General features: G+C 41.8%; 1 protein-coding gene across 1 annotated transcript in view; it reads right to left on the reverse strand.

Annotated features, from left to right (window-relative positions):
* Nucleotides 1-14,163, reverse strand: part of smyd3 (SET and MYND domain containing 3) — a gene marked incomplete at its 5' end in the record, with an annotated part of 78,484 nt that extends 64,321 nt beyond the window's left edge. Inside the window, one exon of the mRNA XM_079997233.1 lies at nt 14,003-14,163. Coding sequence (XP_079853359.1) covers nt 14,003-14,163 — 161 coding nt within the window. The remainder of the gene's footprint in view (nt 1-14,002) is intronic.
* Between the last annotated feature and the right edge of the window lie 3,256 nt (nt 14,164-17,419).

Raw genomic sequence — 17,419 nt, forward strand, 5'->3', positions numbered from 1 at the left:
TATTTTCTGTTTTTTAAATACCCATTTCTGAGAGGGAAATGGAATGACCAAAAGAACCGTCACGGTACACATTTGTGGACTTTTTTCAACAGATCTGCTGCAGTACAAATCTGAGAAAAAAAGGAGGGAAGTCACAAATGTCATGTGGCAGGAAGCGATCCACAAATTTGTAAAACCCGTTGCACATGCATTTATATGTATTTGTTGTGGTGAAACTATCTACATTTATGAAACCTATGACATTTTTGTGTAAAATTAAAATACGTGTTTACAGAGTAAGTTGTGCGTATTTGCAAATCGCTCTGTATTTTTGTGGATATGACTTTATGCAACACAAATAAAAAAATACTCACTCACTATTTGTGGATAGCGAGATATTTGTGGATCATGGTACACATTTGTCGATTGTCTTCTGTGGGTTACAAATATAAAAGTCCAATAACAACTTCCATAGTATGAGAGAGAGCAGAGAAGAGGGAGAGAGACTGCGAGAGAGCAAGAGGGATGGGAAACAGTAGAAAGATAAACAAGGGCTGTGCGGTAATGAAATCTGACCATGGACAACATTAAGCTCACAAACACAGTGACGTTATGGACAAGATCCTATGATGGATGCACAATACATTAACCCTGGGCTCACTGTGCTCTATATGAAAGAAAAAATTCAATTGTACATGTTATGGAATACTATCGAGAGAATATTATGGCAGCCTTGGGGGCATATACAAGCATACACACAACCTTTCTTGCTCCACACACACACACACACACACACACACACACACACACACACACACACACACACACACACACACACACACACACACACACACACACACACACGAGAGACAGGAGTTAAGTGTTTCCTAGGACCATCCATCAGTTTCTGTGACTAGACTCTACTGTTGCCTTTGGCTAAATGCCTCTGAAAGCTTTGGGAATTACCCAAAATGCACTTGTTAACCTATCATCTCTTTTGTTATTTCCTCCCCCATCCTCTCATCCTCTCTAATTTACTTATTTTCCCTCTTTACACACCTCGGCAGTGAGCCCCCCCCCCACCACACACACACGCACGCGCAGACACACCATCAACAATCTTAAACCTCTCTAAATCTCCTTTCTCCTCTCCCCTCCTTTTGTCACCTCTCTATTTTCTACCATAGCTCTTTTTTGTCAGAAAAAAGAGAAATAGGTTATTTATGGGTTTCATTCACTCATTCTTTTTCTTTGTGAATATACCCCCTGTGGTACATGCGTGTGCGCACGCGTGTTTGTGTGTGTTTGTGTGTGTGTGTGTGTGTGTGTGTGTGTGTGTGTGTGTGTGTGTGTGTGTGTGTGTGTGTGTGTGTGTGTGTGTGTGTGTGTGTGTGGTGGGGGGGTCTGTCCCTGTGTGTTTGTCATGAGGAAATATTGCGGTGTCTCATGTCTAGAGCAACCTTTTCAGTCTGGAACCCAATGGGAAATTTATGGTCCCCCATCGTGGGAGCCAGGCTCATGAAAACATATAGGAAACATATTGCTATTCTTGTCATGGTGAGACCCAGCAGAAGCAGGGCAGCCACCCACAGTATAGGTGCCTCATAGCTATAGTATTTGACCCAAAACAATAACTATAGATATTATCAGTCCAAACTGAAACGGAGGCAGGCTCTGCTAAGCCTCAGCAGATCCATGGGGACACATAATTCAAACTGTAAGTGCCCGGCAGACCTGCCAGCAGCCAGCCACAGGAATCCCGTTCAGTTGGTATCAATGTATTTCAACTGATGTGGACCACAGCAGGCTTGATATACCCTTTCCTCAACCAGACTGAACAAACAAATAAATACAGCGATAAATAAAAAAAAAAGCCATTGTTCTACTCTGAAGAAACCTATCACTACAGTCATCAGCTTTTTTTTTGCAATTTGTTAACATTTTCTACCTGTACCAAATCATAACACTTGAACCATTAAAACGTAAATTATATATATATATATATATATATATATATATATATATATATATATATATATATATAAATAATGGGCAAGCATAAGGATCTGAGCCTGACTTTGACAAGGGCCAATTTGTGATGGCTAGACGACTGGGTCAGAGCATCTCAAAACAGCAGGTCTTGTGGGGCGTTTCCGGTATGGAGTGGTTAGTACCGACCAAAAGTGTTCCAAGGAAGGACAACCGCTGAACCAGTGACAGGATCATTGTCGCCCATGGCTCATTATTGCGTGTGGGTTATCTCCCAAATAGGAGCCTTTCTGTGTGGACTTTGCATGTTCTAGCTGTGCTCACATGGGGTTTCCTCCACCTAACGTCAGTAAGGACGCCCCCCAAAAACATGCACCCATCATCGTCTGACCAGTGATGGACACTCATCACCAGGTCCCCGGGCGCGTCCACGAATGCTGCCCACTGCTCCTGGCTGTGCCCCCGGAGGAAGGACAAGCCAGGATGGGTTAAACGCAGAGGCCTCATTTCACCATCACCGGCCACCATCCAAAGCATGTGCATGTGTGTGTGTGCGTGCGTGCATGTGTTGTAGTGTGGTGTGCTGTGTGACCATTAAAGATTGTTCTCAATTGGCACGTGAGCATCAGAACTGGACCATGGAGCAATGGAAGAAGGTGGCTTGGTTTGATGAATCACATTTTCTTTGAAATCATGTGGATGGCTGGAGTTAGGTTTAGATGAGCATCTGTGGGATGTGCTGGAACAACAAGCCTGATCCATGGGGGCCCCACCTCACAACTTACAGGACTTAAAGGATATGCTGCTAATGTCTTGGTGCCAGATACCACAGGACACCTTCAGAGGTCTTGTGGAGTCCATGCCTCCACGGGTCAGAGCTGTTTTGGCGGTATGAGGGGGAGCTACGCAAAATATTAGTGGTGGTTTTAATGTTGAGGCTGATCGATTGATCGATCGAGATCTCTCTCTCTCCCTCTCTCTGGCCACCAGACTGAATGAGAAATTGGAAGGTAAGCAGAATGAAAGGAAAATAACAATGGCCTAATATATGCAGTTACCATGGTGAGCAACATGCAGTTGCACTACAGCTGTTGTTGTTATGGCGACTACCTCCCGGCCAATGAGTGTACTGTCTACAGAGAACGATGATGCAGATGAGAGAGTACACAAGCACACTCTTTATACACACACACACACACACACACACACACACACACACACACACACACACACACACACACACACACACACACACACACACACACACACACACACACACACACACACACACACACACACACACACACCAGATGTGGGGTGTATAAATAATAACAAAAAAGTGAACATAAGGATATTTTAGAAACATGAGGGTATATTTCTCTTTCATTATCAAGTTAACTGGCAGGACTACAAGGCTAGCTTTAGTGTGAGCTTCAAATAGGCAGATTTCTTTATATAATCATTTGTAAAGTGAAAGCCAAGTACAAAATGTATACCATTACTATAACTTCTTATAAGCACTTATTTTGAGTTGATATTGTTAACGAAGACAAAGTATACAGTATATCAGCATTGAATGAATTGCTTCCTCTTTTTCTTTTAATTGCAATCTCTGAAATATTTTTGTCCCTTCAGGTAACAGCCATGGTCGAGAGAGAGTGAGATCCTTGGGAACAAAGGAAGTGAATTGTGTTCCGGGGTTTTTCTATCCTCAGAGGGAATGACTTCCTTCAACGGCCATAGGTCAGCATAGTCGTCGCGAGACATTCCGTAGCCCGGCCGAGGAGAAGGGGCATTTCTTCGAAGTGCGTTCAAAATCCTATCTACATTGGTGATTTCTAAATTTCTCGAGCTATTCTACCCTATTCTTACAATCCGTCTCATTCAACGCTTAATATCAGTATTCAATTTGTGTTTGTCAAATAAATCATGAAAATAAAAGAATAGCACATAACTAGATCCCTGAAATGCAAGAAGGTAACATTACACAAGCAAGTAAATCTTTGGAAAACGAAAAATGAATCTTTGGGATGCAAGAAAAAAAAACACACAAAAAATGAATCTTTGGGATACAAGAAGGAAAATCGTACTAATTAACGGCACGGATGAAATCTTGGTTTGGAGTAACACCAGTGTTCGCCACAGGGGCCGTCCAAGCTCACCAAATGGGAAGAGCAGTTTAGGTGAAAAATATTAAAGTGGTTAGACATTAATTAAGATACATTTTCAGTCCGATCTCCTTTATAGGGCAAGAGAGGTCAGGTCATGTGAATCTCCTGGGCCAAATGGCCGGCAGTTTGCTGATCTAGCCAGTTTGGCGGGGGTCCCTTCCTGTTCACAACAAGGGAAGGGTTCAGGAGACAAAGGCCAGCGATGGCTGTGTCTGCTCTCTTGGACAGCTCCAACTGTTAGATTTGTTGGATCTTCTAATATCATTGTCTTACTGTGGGCGTCAGAGGGAGGGGGCCATATTCTCTCTCAAAGTCCAAACAGCCTCTCGTTACAACTATAATCACACAGAATTCTACACAATAATGATTCTACATAACACAACATTTGGTTCCTGTTGAGTAATATGGCCGGACAAGAAGCATTCCTTCAGCGCTAATGTGCAGTATACTAGCACTGGGAAGTTTCACTCTATGAATCTCTGAGTCACTGTTTATGTGTTGCCCAGCAATAAGTTTGCTAATGGAGTCATTGTTTGTGTTGCAGACAAAAATCATGAGATTTTGTCTCATCTTAGTATTAGTTAAGGAATACCCTTGCCATAAAACTGCCATAGCAATTTAAAATATAATTGCTGTGCTGATATACAGTATAATACCAAAACTAATTCTCTTTAAAAGTCAATGAAAGAGAATAACCCAATTGCTATTACCACCCAGCCCCAGTCACAATCAAGTATATTTATTCCCAGCCAGCTTTACATCCAATTTACCTTGTTTATTTACAAAACCAAAAAAGGTGTATGTCAGTAGTTCCAGGCAGTTGATAAAGTCTGCCGTTTTAAATTAATAATGGTGGTTTAATATGAAATCTGCGTTAATATGCAAGAAGAAATAGGGTTTTGTTGGCCTATGTGTGTGTAAGATCAATTTTACCCCATCAGATACCTAATAAGGCCTACCTCAGCATGTCCCGTTGTGTGTGTGTGTGTGTGTGTGTGTGTGTGTGTGTGTGTGTGTGTGTGTGTGTGTGTGTGTGTGTGTAAAACACAGTAATTACCTTCCCAAGTGAGTTTCGTATGCTGAGCTTTGGTGACACAAGTGTGTGTTTGTGTCTTTATAATTAAAGAGGGTCTCTCGACTGGCTTGGTCATGCCGCACTGATTTTGCTCATTTGTAGACTGAGTGGCCAACACAGCATGGTATGACTCACTCCTACGCGAAAACTAATGGTGTGCATTTGGTGCACGTATGTGGGGTTCAATGTGTGAAATGAATAATAGATGAAACACTTATAATGCAAGGGCAACTCCATGTTGCCTAGAAATTGAACAAACAACATGACGCCATCCCGGGTGCATGATGATAGTCTAGAAATTGAAAGGTCACAGATATCGAAAATTATAAATGCCTTGTTTTTTTCATTTCACAGGCTAATAAATTATATAGCCCTGAAAATGTGTTATGTCACTGAAAACAACATATTACATGATAATAGAGATTACAGATCATAGCCCCCCAGCCCTTATTAAGGCTGTACCCGGCTCAGAATTTTGTCAGTCCAATTGGATTCGGCTGTTCAATGATAAGCGATATCGGTAGGAGTAGTAGTTAGTAGTAGCTGGGCGATGAGGGCGCACAGAGAGCCGTGTTCATGTCCGGACGCTGATGCGAACACATATAAAAGTATATTTATGATTCCCATTATTTAAAATTCCTCATTGAAATTTTATCACTGTGCATTTTGTGAGCTTCTATCTGCTTTATCCTGTTATTGCCATCTTGCTATCTCAGTCGACTAATGGGTTTCCGACTGATGATTGGACTCGTCGATGTTCAGGGGGCAGCCCTAGACATTATTATATCTGTATTTTATACAGTGCTAAGTTCACTATGAGTATCATACAGTCAGTACAGTCAGTGCAATATGGCAAAACTGTAGGGCAATGGCCATGGTAGTAGCTTACATGTAATATAATGCAGCATGGCTGTATTTTGATCAGTGTCATCTAAACTTGTGCTGTGCTGGGAGTGCACGATGCCAGCTGTGCATAAAATAGATCCATCTTTAATCTCTGCGACGCTCAGTGGTTTTGTGAGGAGGTGATTCAATGACACCTGGGGGGGGGGGGACGCATCTGGATCCAGTCTCAATGGTTTAATAACCATGCTGACGGGAAATGTGTTGCGTTAAACACGGATGGATTCAGAACCAAATTAACACACAAACGGGTACCCAAACACAGACACTCACTAATGAAAAAAATCCCACGTTTTGGCATGTAAAAAAAAAAAAAAAAAAAAGTTATTATCAAAAACCCACACAATTCATTTACACACGATTGTTTTACTGGATTAATACCGAAAATGACGCATTGTGAGGCGGATTCCAATTACAACTACTACACATATCAAATCACTCCATTTGCAAATGCTACAGCTGTATGTGCAACACCCAGATGCTCTGAGCCACCTGGGTTTCCAGCAGCAGGGGGGAGGGAAACGGAGGAGGAGGGGAAGAAAGGAGTTTAGAGAGAAACAGATGTAAGGAAGAAGAGAGAAAGAAAAGCGGTACGGAAAAGAAGCGGCTTGAAGGTGAGGCGATAAGAGGGAGAAAATAACTCATGGCAGATGGACAGACAGAGAGCAAGAAAGATGTGCAAGTGGGCAGAGGGAGATAATGAAAGCAGATGGAAGGGGGAGATGAAGAGAGGAGGGAGTGAGGGAAACTGGAGGGAAAAGGGGACGTGGGACAGGAGGAGTGGATGAGGAGAGATGAGGTGATGGGAGGCAAGAGGGGAAATTTGGGGACGTGGCCGACTTGCCTTTATGAACGGATTCCCTGCTCTCGTCGTCTCGTTTTATAATGGAGATTCTCTAACGGCGTCTTTGCTGTCCTACTCAATCTAAAGTAGCTATTTGTATGCTTCATGTACCACTGCCTACCAGTATGCTGAGAGAGGCGGCTGGATTTGAAAAATAGCTGGAATTGAGTTTGTCAGTAATAAAGAGAGCATTATAGTGATGCTGAGTTGTGTGTGTGAGAGCGAGAGTGTTGGGAGCGATGAAGATGGAGGGGATGTAGGAAATTAGAAAGAGATGAATTGCTGGAGCTCAGCATTCTAGCTCTCAATATTTGTTATATATATTTGAAAGGGATTAAAGGGTGATCAAATTGTTCCACTCGGTTTATGGGATCGATTTTGACCTTTGACAATTTAAGCATTTTCTTTAAGTTATATAAACATTCAATTATTCATTTGAGAAAGGCTTGCCACAGGGTTCCTAGTGTAAAAGAAGAGACTATTTTAAGTTCATAAATAGTTATTTACAGTACCAGCTGCCTTTGGCCGAGACCCAGTGGTCCATGACTAACTGCCATATCATTACAGAAATTATGTTGATTTCTTAAATGTGGAGCGTTATTGTAGTCTGTGTTCATTAAAATGAATGTTTAATCATTAATGGGGGAAACCCTCACAGAGCACACTGGTTTTATATTGTTAAATTGGCCAGTTAATGCATTTTCCCTCGTTATAATGCTTTTGTTGCATTCCACCATCAGGAAGGGCCTACGGTAAGGACATCTCTCCAGGCAAGGCCTTGTGCTTTTTTTAAGCTCCATTTCTAGTACATTTAAAAAAAAAAAAAAGTTAATTGAACCATCCTAAGCTGCCACAAAAGAGTTTACCTTGATTGTTGCACTTGTCACACCGTAGACAACAAAGGGGAAGTAGGAAATGGAAGTATTTGATTAATGGGCATACAAAGCCATTATTAATATTAGTGAGGAAAAACCATAACGGCGCCCTCCTCTAGTGGAACACAAAGTGCTGCAAATGAAGCATATCCTTAATGCATGAATAAACTGTTAAATATATGAACAACCCAATAAATAAATACTGACAAAATGTGTAAATATCTGTGTACTTGACAGGCAGAAAATTTCTACTTAATAACGCTCTCTCAAAGGCATCGCCTCCAAGCCAGAATTAGAGCACAACTTTTCACACTGACAGACTGTCAAAACATAAACAAAGCAAGGTTCACACGAATCGCTCCGTTTGAATTCTCTGAAATGACGGAGACCCCTTGGAAAGCGTTTTATGTAGCTCTCCATCAAACGCATCTCATTAAAACTCAAAACTGAGAGATTTGTGTCAAACACAAAAGGCCTCATCTAACAAACATCATGCCTGGCCGACACACACACACACACACACACACAAACACACAAACACACAGCAAAACCAGTCAGGCACCCATCAAAGTTATCTGTATGGATCCTAGTTTTGTGTGTGTGCGTGTGAAGAAAGAGAAAAAATAAATATTTTTTTTTTCCCCCCTGTGTGTGTGTGACCTTTATGTTCGTTATCGGTGCCGTGCAGTGTGTGTGTGCGCGCACACACACACACACACACACACACACACACACACACACACACACACACACACACACACACACACACACACACACACACACACACACACACACACACACACACACACACACACACACACATTCTCCTCCACAAACTCTCTGCTTTGTAATTTCCACTGCCATTTTTCTGCTAATATGAATCTCTTTTCCCGACTGTTTTCCACTGCTTCTATTTATCTATCATATCTGTCTTCGCCTCTTCATCTGTATCTTTCCATTCAGTCCCTCTCTATTTCCTCTTCTCTTGGATACACTTTTTACTATGTCAATTCTGACCTTGTCTGACTTATACCCCGCCACTCCAGCACTTTGTCCTCTATACCTCCATCTCCTTCCAACACACTTTATCTTGAAGAACTGCGGATGTCTTTTTTTGCCTCCGGTTTCACCCCGGCTGGTTTGTATGTGTGTATCTTTCCTCATTTATCACTCATAACATATGTACAGCCTTTATGCAGCTCTCATCTCCGAGACAAATATCGGCTTTTGGCCTCCTAGAGTGTGTGTTGCAAGGGTGAGTCAAGCCTGGACATTTATTCAATGTCCAAAAAACATACTTTGGACAACATGAACACACGTGTTTGCCCTAAGTCAACTGAAAAATAATGGAGTTCATTGGCAGCCTGCCTTGCGACACAAACTAATTCATTATTGATTTCTATTGCCATGACTTTATCTCAGTGTGTCTGTGTGTGTCTGTGTGTATGTGTGTGTGTGTACTACAGTGAGAAACAAATCAAGCAAGAGACAAACAAAGCTGTCATAGCAGGGGGCCGTGTATGTTTTATGAAATATTGAATATATGTCAAGAAACATTTTCTTGGCTTGTAGCCAGATATCCTAAATCTGTGTGTGTGTGTGTGTGTGTGTGTGTGTGTGTGTGTGTGTGTGCGATCTAAACAAAAAATCTTAACAAAACGGCAAAGAGCCCTTGAGAAGCTCTGATCAATAATGCAACACACAAACATTCTTCAGATACTCAAGTGATAGTCATTACAATCCCAAAGGGTCGAGTCTCTCAAATTTCCTCCTGAGTAAAGATCTGAACCAATGGAATATCTAACGATCAAGGGTTCAGGGGCATGTGCAGGATTGTATGACTATGACTTATATAATATATTTAATATTTTTCAACATGTTGTAGTGCAAATGATCTTTCCTCCCTTCCTTGATTCAAGATGTTTATTTGTCACATACATATACATACTTTCATACAAATATGCAGTGAAATGTAATAATTGCAAACGTATTTTTACATCCTCAGTCATGCCTTTTTAAACATACTGTTCACAGATCAGTATTCTAAGCCAAGGGACGTCTAATAAATACATGTGTTTTGGTGATCAATGACCTAAATGCTTATTCTGAACCCACCGTTCAACATCAACATCAACACAGCCCGTCTAGACTTTGCTGGCCTTGGCCCTTGGGTCGGTTCCCCTCTCTCCCACGTCCTCACTTCACTTTTCTAACTCTCTTCTTCAACGGGAGAAATGAGCTGTTCCATCAGGGACATTGACGCTCACTGCATTTGAATAGATGAACATCTGTAAAGTCATCTTCAATAACTTGATCTCTTGACGTCAGGTTATTATTTGGTCACCGCTCACTTTCCCTTCACCACAGCAATGCGTGCGCTGAAGATCTGAGCTGAAGAGCGCATTGGCTGAGCTATGTACAGTATATGATTGGATGTGGCTCAGCTCTGCTGAGCTGTCTGAACAGGGTGGTCCATGATAAATGATTTGCTATACGGACATGGACAGCAACCTTTTTGGGTGCAGATCGAGACTGGGATAAGCTAATTGGTGACCAGGGAACTATGCTGGCAGTAACAGGAGCAGTCTACTGGAGCTACATGTATGTTTCAATGCTACAATTTGGCCGACAGCCGATGCCAATGTTTTTAGTGTTCCCATGAATGCAGCGTCACTTCCTGCTTTGAGCGCTGCAGAGAGCCATGTCCGCGTCTTTCAAAATCGTCGATGGCGTCATTATCTCAGACAAATAAAAAAAAATAAGTGAGGAATGCAAAAATGGGTCGCCAAATATACTTTGGCGGCCATTAATATACCTGGGTGACCCGCCCAAGTAAAGTATGTGTGGGAAACACTGGCTAAACATCGGCCACTGCCATCAGTAAATGTCGATAGGCTGATTGCAGTCAAAAAAGTAAATATCGGCCGATACTGATGTACAGCCAATAAATCTGTACATCCCAAGAAAGAAATATGAATTTCTAACATCATATTGTGAAACATTTTGGTATCATCTTCCTAACATGGTTACAGTAAATTGGACAACACAACCATTATACAGTAATATGTTGATTTCAACAAAATATACAATAGACCAAGTCCTACAGGAAGCCAATGCAGGGATTTGATTATGATGGTGATATTTGGTTTCAATTCTGGCCTTTAATGTTAGATTAAATACAATTTAATACAATTAAATACATTACAGTTTCTGATCTTTTTAAACCACATGTTTAATGAATTTGAGCCCCAATATCTCTAAAAGATAGGAGCAGTATCCAGCTGACACTGTGGGAGGCCTCCTGCGTCTAAAGAGAAGAAGCCTTGTCATTCTAAAGGACACCTGCCAGCAATGTATCACTTCCTAAATATCATTCCCTAATTTAAACACCATCTTCATCGTGCAACAGCCACCCCCGCCAGGCTGCTTTTTGTTGTCTGTATAATTATTTAGCAAATTAAGCAATGCAACAATTTCTGTGAAGTTGCTAAATGAGTCTGTATGGTTAGAAATGAATCACCAAAGTAACTCAGAAGATTGGTCATATTTTAAAAAACACTATCTGGATACCATATATGAATCTAATTTAATGGACCCCCAGCAACAAATTGGAATGGAGAGTTGTGGCAGGCCATGACATAATGGTGAGGAAATTGGGGGCATTGGCTTTCCAGAGGACAGGGGACCTCTGAGAAATGGGAAAAAAAACTAGGACATGTCTAGTACAGGTTAACATGAGGGAATGGTGTTAAAATGGCTCCCTAAAGAAGAAATACGCTGAACACTATATATTACTACATTGTTCCAATCACCTTTTAGTAAATAAATGAACATGACATACAAAGTAACGTTTCCACAGCATAAATAATGTTGACAAATACAAACATACATTCAAAAAAATGCTATGGTTTGCAGAGAAGCCATTTTCATTTTATTAAACTGCTCGAATATCTGCTGTGCTTGTTTTGGAGGACAGGTAATGTATCAGTACCATTTAATGTGAATATAAACAATAAGTCAAGCTCTATTTCATGCACCATGGGTATTTCTAAAATTAATCTAACAAGAAATGACCAGAGGGAGCTTTGTTGCACAGTTTGGGAGGATACTGTAGAGCGCTTAAATGATAGGTGTTGAGTAGAAGTAGAGCTTTGCTCATTCAACGGTCTCACACATATGTTTGCAACTACTTGACTAACTAGAAGACTGACTGAAACTTGTCTCTGGCAGCAGACACAGGATACCTTCCAAGACAGTGATGCAATGGAAGCCTTAATTAAAGATTGTACCAGAATGTGAACAAAAGAATGCCGCCTGCTGAGTAAAGAGAACGACTGTTTTGTCTCGGAAGGAGGGGTAAGGAGAAACAGCAGGCCAACAGAAAAACCAAGGCCCTTCTCCCCCGACCAGGAGTGGAACACGAGGGTTGACCTCGACAGGCAGCTCCGGTCCGACCAGACATAGTTGTGTGGTCAACCAAGGCAAGATCTGTGCACCTCATCGAGCTCACAGTACCACTGGAGGAGGGGATTGAGGCCGCCTTTGAACGGAAGAAGGCCAAGTACTCAGAGCCGGCTGCTGAGTGCCGGGAGGCTGGCTGGAAGGCTACCATCTACCCAGTGGAGGTCGGATGCCGAGGGTTTTTGGGGTTGTTAACCACACGCCTCTTGAGGGATGCAGGAGTGACCGGAGGGAGGCTAAAGAGGGCAACAAAGGACCTGGCAGAGGAGGCTGAGAAAGGGAGCTCTTGGCTCTGGCTGAGGAGGAAGGATAGGTGTTGGGGAAAGAACACCTAACCCCAGACAACAGCCGCAGGGGAGAACAACTATCAGCTGCAGGGGGTGACAGGGAGACGTCCCTGTCACTGCTCCGCCACCAGGAGACGTTCCAGAATTAAAGGAGCGAAACGTTGGTGAATGGTGGTTTCTGGCTGATGACCCTGCAGCTGACCCATGGGCACCGGAGGAGGTGTGACAGGCAGCAATGCCCGGCAGGCGATAACATCTTCCTGTACATTTACTGTGTGTGTGTATGTGCGTGCATGCGTGCACGTGGGGGGGATAAAAAGACAAATCTACAGAATCCTAGTCACACAACTACACATGGACCCAAACATAATTTCTCCCATGGGTCATTTTGTTATACTGCTTTGTGCTTGTTTCACAAGCAGGATTTATTGGTTAGCTGGCTTATTTTAGGCTTATTTTGATCTGACCCTGGATTTTCTGTCTCAGGACAGTGGGACATAAATTATAATGAGTAGTCGCATGAGGAAAACTGGAAATTGACATATGATTAAATGCATGGTAGGACCAAGAAAATAAGAAATGTGTGGGAAATAAAAAAGAGTAAGTAAACGAAAAATGGGAGGGAAAAAACATTAATGTATTTCTAATCATTTTCAATCACTGGTGACAATGTACTGTATAGAGCCAGTCTACACCCACCCCCAAACCCAGTTTCTGCCATTTACCAATTTTCGGATGTCCATATGCATGCTTTGAGTCCCTTTATCTTTCAGTGCTTTTAAGTTTTACATCTTCCACACACACGCACACGCGTCAAAAACCCATCTCCCCTTTTATCTCTTGCAGTGGCTATTTATTAAAGTTTCTGATGAAGGACCCTTTTCAAATAAGCCAATTTAATAGATCCATCAACATGCCGGCTCATTAATGCAAGATATTTTCATTAATACAAAGTGTCTTGCTGGAATGCATCTTGGTATGGCTGAGGATATGGCAACCCGGCCCTGTAGACACTCAATCAAGAAATGCAAACTAGTTGCATTTACAAAGGAAGGCAAAGAGTTCAAACAAAATCCACGCATAAATGTAGGTTGTCGTCATAACTGGGGAGAAAAAAAAAAAAAAAAAAAAAAAATCGAGACGGTTTTGTCTGCGCTGCACCTTGACGCCGCTGGGAACGTGGGAAGAACTATGGCGCCATCCGGCGGCCCAACGAAAAAAAAGAAAAAACAAGAACAAAAAACAAGCGTACGAGCAAACTGCTCGACGGCTTGAAGCTCCCGGAGAACAGACGGGAGAAGCGTCCCGTCGTCCTCGGCGCAAGACGAGAGCGGCGACGAGGCTGCACGACCGCACCAGGAGAACAGTGACAAACCGCAACGCTTCACGGCCCGGACTCGAATCAAGAACCGTCTCACCGTTGGAAGCAGCTGTGGCAAACGTCTCGGGTGAGTTTGTTGGAAACGCAGCAGGCCAGCGGCGGTGCGGAGTAGAGCAGCTCCCCTGCTTTCACGCTGCCGGCGCAGCGCAGCCCGTTCCCTCGCCCCGCGCTGACAAAGCGCTGCACCTTCACCGACATGTCAGCGGTCGGTTCTCTGCTCCACGTGAGTGAGGTGCGCAGTGTTTACTTCCGGGTTTACGTCGTGACGTCAGTGCGGAAGTCACGAAAAGCCCGCACGCGCTTATTTGACTGTACTTGTACTTTTCTGCAGATTGCAAAGAAAAAAAACCACATATATATATATCTATATATATATCTATATATATATATATATATATCTATATATATATATATATATATCTATATATATATATCTATATATATATATATATATCTATATATATATATATATATATATATATATATCTATATCTATATCTATATATATATATATATATATATATATATATATAATTTTTTTTATTTATTTATTTTTTTTTTTTTTAATTATTTTTTTTGTTTTGTTTTTCCCCCAGGTCTGGAGAAAGTGTAGGCCACTCCATTTGAGGTGCCCCAGTCTCCAGCAGCCGTTCCCTAATGATGCCACCTCCATGAGCTGGAGCACTGTCGTCCATGAAGATGAAGTTAGGCCTGTGTTGTTCATGCAGGGGCACAATGACTGGATTAATGAGGTTATTCAGGTAGTATGGGCTTGTCACTGTACCATTCACAAAGTGTAGGGCAGTTCTGTATTGACTAGACACCCCTGCCCACACTGTAACACCACCACCACCAAAGGCTCGTCTGGTGACAACAGTGGCTGATGCATAGCGCCCTCCTTGACGTCTCCAACATCGTTGGTGGCCATCATTTCTGCTCAACGTGAATCGACTTTCATCAGAGAACAGCGCTGAGGCCCACTGGTCCCTCGTCCAGCGTAAATGCTCCCTGGCCCGTGCAAGACGATGATGCCTGTGCCTGGTGGTGTGGTCAGGTACCCTTGCAGGTCGTCTAGCACGCAGACCGCGCTGATGTCAAGGGTTTCGAATGGTCTGATGTGACACTTAGGTGCCTCTCACCTCCCTTAAATGTGCCTGGGGTTGAGTGGCATCATCATCCGCTTCCGCAGGGCACTGTTCACAATGAAGCCGTCATCAGAGTGGGATGTGGCCAAAGGACGTCCACTTCTATGCCTTTCTGTGACTCTTCCAGTGTCTCTGTATCTCTGTTGCAACCTGCTGATGACACTCTGTGACACTCTAAGCTCAGTGGCCACTTCCCTCTGAGAACATCCTGTTTGAAGCCTCGCAATGGCGAGGTACTGTTGATCAGTTGTTAGGTGTCGTCTTGGTCTCATGATGTCAAAATGTGAACAGCATGATGAAGAGGACTGTTTAAATACCAATTCTAATTGAACCAGGAAATGTATTGGTCCATTCATGGATCAAACACCTGTTGTGAATTTTGCCGTTCAGCTCCTTGTTAGAGAACAGCAGGTTGTGCAAAAAGTACTGAAACATTGAACAGTTGGACATGTGCATTCAAAAGTTTAGAGAAGGTCAAATTAAGTTCACCTGTAAAGGTTATAGTGCATCTTAGGTTCATCCTGAAATTTCACCCGAAAGCCAAATATCCCTAACTTTGTGTGTGTGTGTGTGTGTGTGTGTGTGTGTGAGAGAGAGAGAGAGAGACACAGATAGACAGACAGACAATTTTATTTGGGGATATGTATTACACTCTGGGCTAAAAGTGTCCTGAACAGGACGACCACTGGAGCTACAGACACGGCTGAGGTGTCGTTAGAACCAGGACGTCACAGCCTTCTCCTGGTTGACGTTTCATCCAAATCGATCCACATTCAGAAAATAGTGGAAAACCGTTTAAATTTGACCGAAAGTAGCTGAACCTTCGTGCTTCACGCACACGCCAACGTTCGAAACCTTTCGGTCGGGGTCATGAAAGGAGATGAGTTTTAGAATAAGGTGCTTTGTGACGTCATCAGCCAATTTGCTATAAACGTGCAGGTTGTGGTTTTGAAGGTTCATTGGCGTCATGCGCGGTCTAGTCCATCGCTCTGTAGTGGTTAGAGATTACAAATTAGGCGTGTGTGTGTGTGCGTGGGTGTTTATGTACCATGTAACCTGGTTGATGTCTGCCGGAATGTTCCATTGATATTTTATCTCTTTGGTGTTTTTGTAAATGTAGACATTGTACTCAGAGTTAACCCTTCGCTTCATATTATTTCAAATACAAGGCATTTATCAATAAGTAAAAATGATCTACAAAAGTATGTACCGGTAAGCGTGTTTGAATTAATTTCAAAAGACCATGAGCCAAGATATTCCTGGTAAATATATATATATTTTTTGTGGATTAAACATTTTGTTTGACTATAAATTATTTGACGAACCAATTTGACAATGTAATGGTGTTTTAAACGTCAACAAGGACATTACAAATATTTTCAATAACAATTCATTATAAACAATGTATTTATATGCTTGGATGAAGACAGCAACGCGTGTTAGTCGAGCCAAGATCAAGTTTAATTCTTTGCCAAATCAACTTTGAATACAAAGAAATAAACATGTGAAAATGTGCCTAATGAGAAAGAAAAAAATTCAAATGTAATGTTGGTAACAGTCTAAAATAAAGACAAAACACAACACCATAAACCGATTTGTTGATTTCAAACCATTTCGAGGAACAACTAATTGACAATGAATTAAAATATAAATAACCTATGATGACGACAACAATTAGCTATAAAAGAAAAAAAAAATGTATTTCACAAAAATCAATCATTTCTATTCCAAATTCCCCTTCAACACTGAGACAAAAATGATAATATAAACATCCTCGGATTAATGAATAAAAGCGAAATTATGCACGATATATTTTTTCTCAAAACCAGTTCCATTTCATATTCCTAGTACTATGACATAAATAGGTATAATTATGATACGAATTTAAGAGGTGATTTTCAACGTGTCCGTCATCTGAACCAGCCAGAAGACATGTGCAAATCAAATCAAGGGTGAAGGATAAATCTATTTTTTTTGGGGGGGGGGGGGTCCTGGAAAAACCAAGAATATACCAACAATTGTCCGTTAAAACAAAAGCATGGAAACAGAGATTCATTTTAAATGTTAAAAATGCATAGATGAAACCTGAATCTCGCCCCTGTTAGATTGTATTTTTAGATAGGTTTTTATTTTTTATTTTTTTTACAAGTCCTTAATAGATAACCGTAAAGATGCATGTTTTTCCAGGACACTTATGGCATTAACTGCTGCTATTATTCATGGTCGTATGCGTCCACAGGGAAAACTGATGGGGGAATAACATGCAACTATGCATTCTTCTCTAGGTAAGACACCAAAAATAAAGCAAT

Source organism: Zeus faber, assembly GCF_960531495.2.
Source record: "Zeus faber genome assembly, chromosome: 3".
Lineage (NCBI taxonomy): Eukaryota > Metazoa > Chordata > Actinopteri > Zeiformes > Zeidae > Zeus > Zeus faber.